The sequence below is a fragment of the Rutidosis leptorrhynchoides genome, chromosome 10 (assembly GCF_046630445.1).
Source record: "Rutidosis leptorrhynchoides isolate AG116_Rl617_1_P2 chromosome 10, CSIRO_AGI_Rlap_v1, whole genome shotgun sequence".
NCBI lineage: Eukaryota > Viridiplantae > Streptophyta > Magnoliopsida > Asterales > Asteraceae > Rutidosis > Rutidosis leptorrhynchoides.
Window position 1 is genome coordinate 7,605,481 of NC_092342.1, and position 4,397 is coordinate 7,609,877.

The 4,397-nt window shown below is 34.5% G+C and overlaps 1 protein-coding gene across 1 annotated transcript; it reads left to right on the forward strand.

The window, feature by feature from the left end:
- Nucleotides 1–1,881: 1,881 nt before the first annotated feature.
- LOC139869990 (uncharacterized) lies at nucleotides 1,882–3,064 on the forward strand. Its single transcript, XM_071857847.1, has 2 exons — nucleotides 1,882–2,046; nucleotides 2,534–3,064. Exons 1-2 carry the CDS (start codon nucleotides 1,882–1,884, stop codon nucleotides 3,062–3,064), a joined length of 696 nt encoding a protein of 231 aa, XP_071713948.1.
- Nucleotides 3,065–4,397: the final 1,333 nt, after the last annotated feature.

Sequence of the window (4,397 nt, forward strand, 5' to 3'; positions counted from 1 at the left end):
GAAGTGGAACAACCAGTGAATACTCAAGCTGCTGGTGGGTCAGATGCTGGTGGATTAGTTGATGAGATTGGCGATGTTAATCCAAATGTTGGTGTTGAAGAAGCTTCGAGGGGATCAAAAAGAAGAGTGGTTGAAGATGAGAGTTCTCAGGTTTCAACTAAGCTAAAATTGAAAAGAAGGTTCAAGATGGTTTATAAAGATGCTGGTGGATCTTCAGCTGGAACTCAACCAGTGACACCGATACCGCAGACTTAAGGACAACAAACTTCACAACAACAACAACGTCTGTCAACGCAACAGTCACCACCCGTGGTTCAACAGGTCTCCCAAGAGACTGTTTCTACTCCTACTCAAGAAGCTCCGATTCATGCTGGAACTGAAGGAGGTGTTATTTCATCGACTCTTCGCAATTTAAATGATTTGTATGTTCAAGCTATGGCTGATAATTTGAGAACGAGGAAGGAAATGGATGACAAAATTGAGCAATTGAAGGAGGAGAATCGTGTTAAGTCTGAAGATGTTACAAGGCTATCGTTGCAAGTTGACCTGTTGCAAAGAAAAGTTGGTGATCAATCGTTGTTATTAACTGAAGCGAAACGAGAAGCTTCTCAAGCTAAGGAGTTGGCTGCATCAGCTCTGGCTAAGATGACTGCGTGGGAAGAGAAGTTTGATCTGGTTAAGATGCCTGAGGATGAGACTGATAATCGAATGGTGGAGGCTCCTGGTTCCTCTAAAGCTATAGCACTGTCAGTAATTCCTCTTAAAATTGATTATAGTTTTAGTGATTTCTTTTCTAAACAGGATGAGCTCAAGCATTCTGTTGTTTATGATGTACTAGAAGAGGGAGAGATCCCTCACAACCTCTCTAGAGAAGAGCTGGACGAACTGGTGCGTCTAGAGCAAGAGGAAGCTAAAGCTGCTGAAGCACAGTCCGACGATTCTCCATCTGAGGATGATTCTTTTGACCCTGAGATTACAGAGGATTTTAGTGATAGAGATTTAGATGATTTAGTTGAGGATGTTACTCATGAAGATTTTCCTACATATCAAAATGATAAGTTGCTTAGAACAAATGATGAACTTTTGGATAGAAAGTGTAAAGAGAAAGAACGAACTGAAGTCCTGCCTGAAGGATTTTTGCCAGTCAAATATCAAAAGGAAAGAACTGAAAAGTTGGAAGTTGATTGGAGAAATATTTTGAGGATTAGAAAGTATTGTGAGAAACCGAAGCTTGAGCCGAAATATTTGAAGATGATTAATTTGAGAAAGAGTGCAAAAGGAAGAATTCTAGCCTGGGCTTACATTGAAGAATTCAACATGTTTGCAGTTAAGCGAGAATTTGGCGTTGATTAATCGGCCGGTGGTCTGGGACCTTCGGCCGATGGTGATAGTCCCTCGACCGATGGTCTCTACCATCGGTCGATGGTCTGAGCAGCCAACCAAACTGCTCGAACCATTTCATATCATCATATTAAACAATCCAAACACAATGTATTAATGACGTAATTCTTACACGACTGAGATAGAAAATACAAAACGAATAGAACTCATTACAAAATAGAACTTGGGATTATGCACCAACACAAACATTTAGTCACGTTAGCAACTAATCTTGTACGCGGTAACAAAACTGGAACACTTCATATATAATCATTCAATCAAATCACCTTTTTTAAAAAATTCCCACTTTTGATGTAAATTCCACTATCATCATGAAATCGCATTCAGATTTCCATGTATTGGGAAGCTTTCATCTTTACTCCATTATAATCATAAAATCCCATTCAACTTCCATGTATTGGGAAGCTCTTATCCTTCCTCAACATCACTACATTCAGTTCCATCTTAAAGAAGTATCCATCTTTACTAGTTACTACATAAATGGCACTTCTTCATTACATGGACACCATTTTAGTTCCATTAAGCTTCTTCATTACATTTGGTTACCATGCTTATCTTTGGTACCACTTTAAGATCAAACCATCTAGTACCACAATCGGTATCGAATCGATCAAGCGAAAACATTGGCTAAAAGACATGAGACAGGTACACTTATTAAGTATTTTTTATATAGCAACCTAAAACTTGAGGGTTTACATTTGAAAAAAACAAACAGAAGTATATGTGTTTTTCAAACATAAGTATAGGTTTGAACTTAAACTTCAAGGTGTTGTGTTTCGGTGGTGACATGACTTCCCATACGAAGGTCAGCGATTCGACTCTCATGCACTTCAAAATATTTCCTTTGAGGTCATCCGCTCATTTCATGAGCCTTGGAACGTCCGAACCTCACCCCGTGATGCCCGTATGGACGAGGGTTTCCTCCGGGCGGTATGACTGTGTTGGTTCATCCCATGAAACCTCTGTTAAAAAAACAGGTTTGAACTTAGAGTTTCCATCAAATTTTGGAAAAAGCATAATCCTAGTTTGGCTCGCTACATATATAACATATATATTAACCAAAAATCCATTACTATTTTGTATATTGACCTTTTCAAGTTTTTATTTTTAAATTTTTTTTCTTTATGAACAGGGAGATGATAAGCAAGGTACTCTAGCAGTACAAAGTTTACGTAACACTTTGATGAGCTCGATACTAGTCGCTATGGTCACCTCAATCTTGACACTAGCATTAGCCACCTTACTAAATAACACGTACAACGCTAAAGATCTATTTACTAGTTCGTTTTTCGGGCTACACACGACTAAGATCCTTTTCTTAAAATATGGCTCGGCGTTTCTCTTCTTATTGACTAGCTTTCTTTGTAGCTCTATGGCCGTTGCAACTTTGATCGATGCAAATTATTTAATTTATGCTTTAGGGGCTGAACCTGAGGCTGAAGGGGTTGCAGTTGCATCATCGTCACCTTCAACATCTCGTAAATACACTAGGGATATTTTAGAAAGAGGGTTTATTTTAGCGATCTTTGGCAATCGAATGCTTTGTATCGCATTTCCGGTTTTATTTTGGTTGTTTAGCCCCGTAGTGTTAGCTTTTGCTTCTGTGGTGTTAGTTTGGGGACTTTATGTGCTTGATTTTGTTAACGTTGCTACAAATTATTAAATTAGCGATCGGGTTAACAAAGTTAAGTTTGTTTGAATCATGACTTTGTTATGTTTTATTCGTTTGTATATAATGTTTTCACTTTTTAGTTGTTTATAAATCATGTGGGGCATAAATCAAGTAGCTAGTTTCAGTGGCGGATCTAGGTTTTCTAGTCACTGGTAGCACTCGATAATAATAATCCATCACTAGTGTTACTAGTAGTGCCGGTCCTAGATTTTTTCCCCGACCCTATTATTATTATTATTATTATTATTATTATTATTATTATTATTATTATTATTATTATTATTATTATTGATGTTATCATGGTTAACATATAAGTGTGGAATTAATGTATCAAATTTGGTGTGTGTTAATAATATTCTTGCACAATCCGCACATGGAGACAAGTTATGGATATATATAAATTGTTTTGACTTGGTATAGTATTATTTCACTATCTGCTTATTAATTACGGAGTATGAGAATTTGACAAGCACTATAAGTTGTTTTTTGTGGTCGAATAAATTCCCTTAAAGGTTATTAATGAATTGTTATGAATTTGAGATATATTTTAACTCCTAAGCTACCATCAGTTTATTATCATGATTTTAAGTTTTAATGACCATTAAGTAACTTTTACATTAAAATTTATTGGTGTACTTATTATGTTAAAAAAAAAGTAATAATTATAAATAAAATTGCACATATTGCGTTTGGCATTGTCAAACTTGGACTCTTTGAACTTTAATTATCATGTTCAATTTAAGTCATAACTTATAAACAAACTTAATGAAATTTATTTTTAATAAAATAGGGCATTACAAAACATGTTTATATGTTTAATGACTACCTAATTATTAAGATTAGTTGTCGGCCCAACGGAACGCTACTAGTTGAAATAATTATGGTGAATAAAAGGTCATATTAAGTTACGTTTGGTGTCTAAAGATTGTGGGGTAGCCCAACAGTGACCCATAATTTTTTAGACATTTGATGGTATTTAGGAGATTATTTATAATTGGTTTACTTATATTTCTGCCCAACGGTGATGTATATGTAAATTAATTTTACATTACTTAATTAAGAAGTTATAAGTGTATTATTGATGGAACTAACGAGAAGTCAATAATTGCACCCAACTTCTTTAATAAATTTATTTTTGTGTTGTAATTAAATTATTATACCAACTTTTGCCCTACAGTTGGTGTTATTATTATTATTATTATTATTATTATTATTATTATTATTATTATTATTATTATTATTATTATTATTATTATTATTATTATTATTATTTAATGTCACTAATATAGTCTCATTTTATAAATTTTTATTTTAATGATGTACC

What these genes read in the sequence shown, in the direction of transcription:
- LOC139869990 (XM_071857847.1), top strand. Translation starts at nt 1,882, where the DNA reads ATGGCACTTCTTCATTACATGGACACCATTTTAGTTCCATTAAGCTTC. An exon ending in GGCTAAAAGACATGAGACAG is followed by an intron (nt 2,047 to 2,533) that starts GTACACTTATTA and finishes CTTTATGAACAG; the next exon opens with GGAGATGATAAGCAAGGTAC.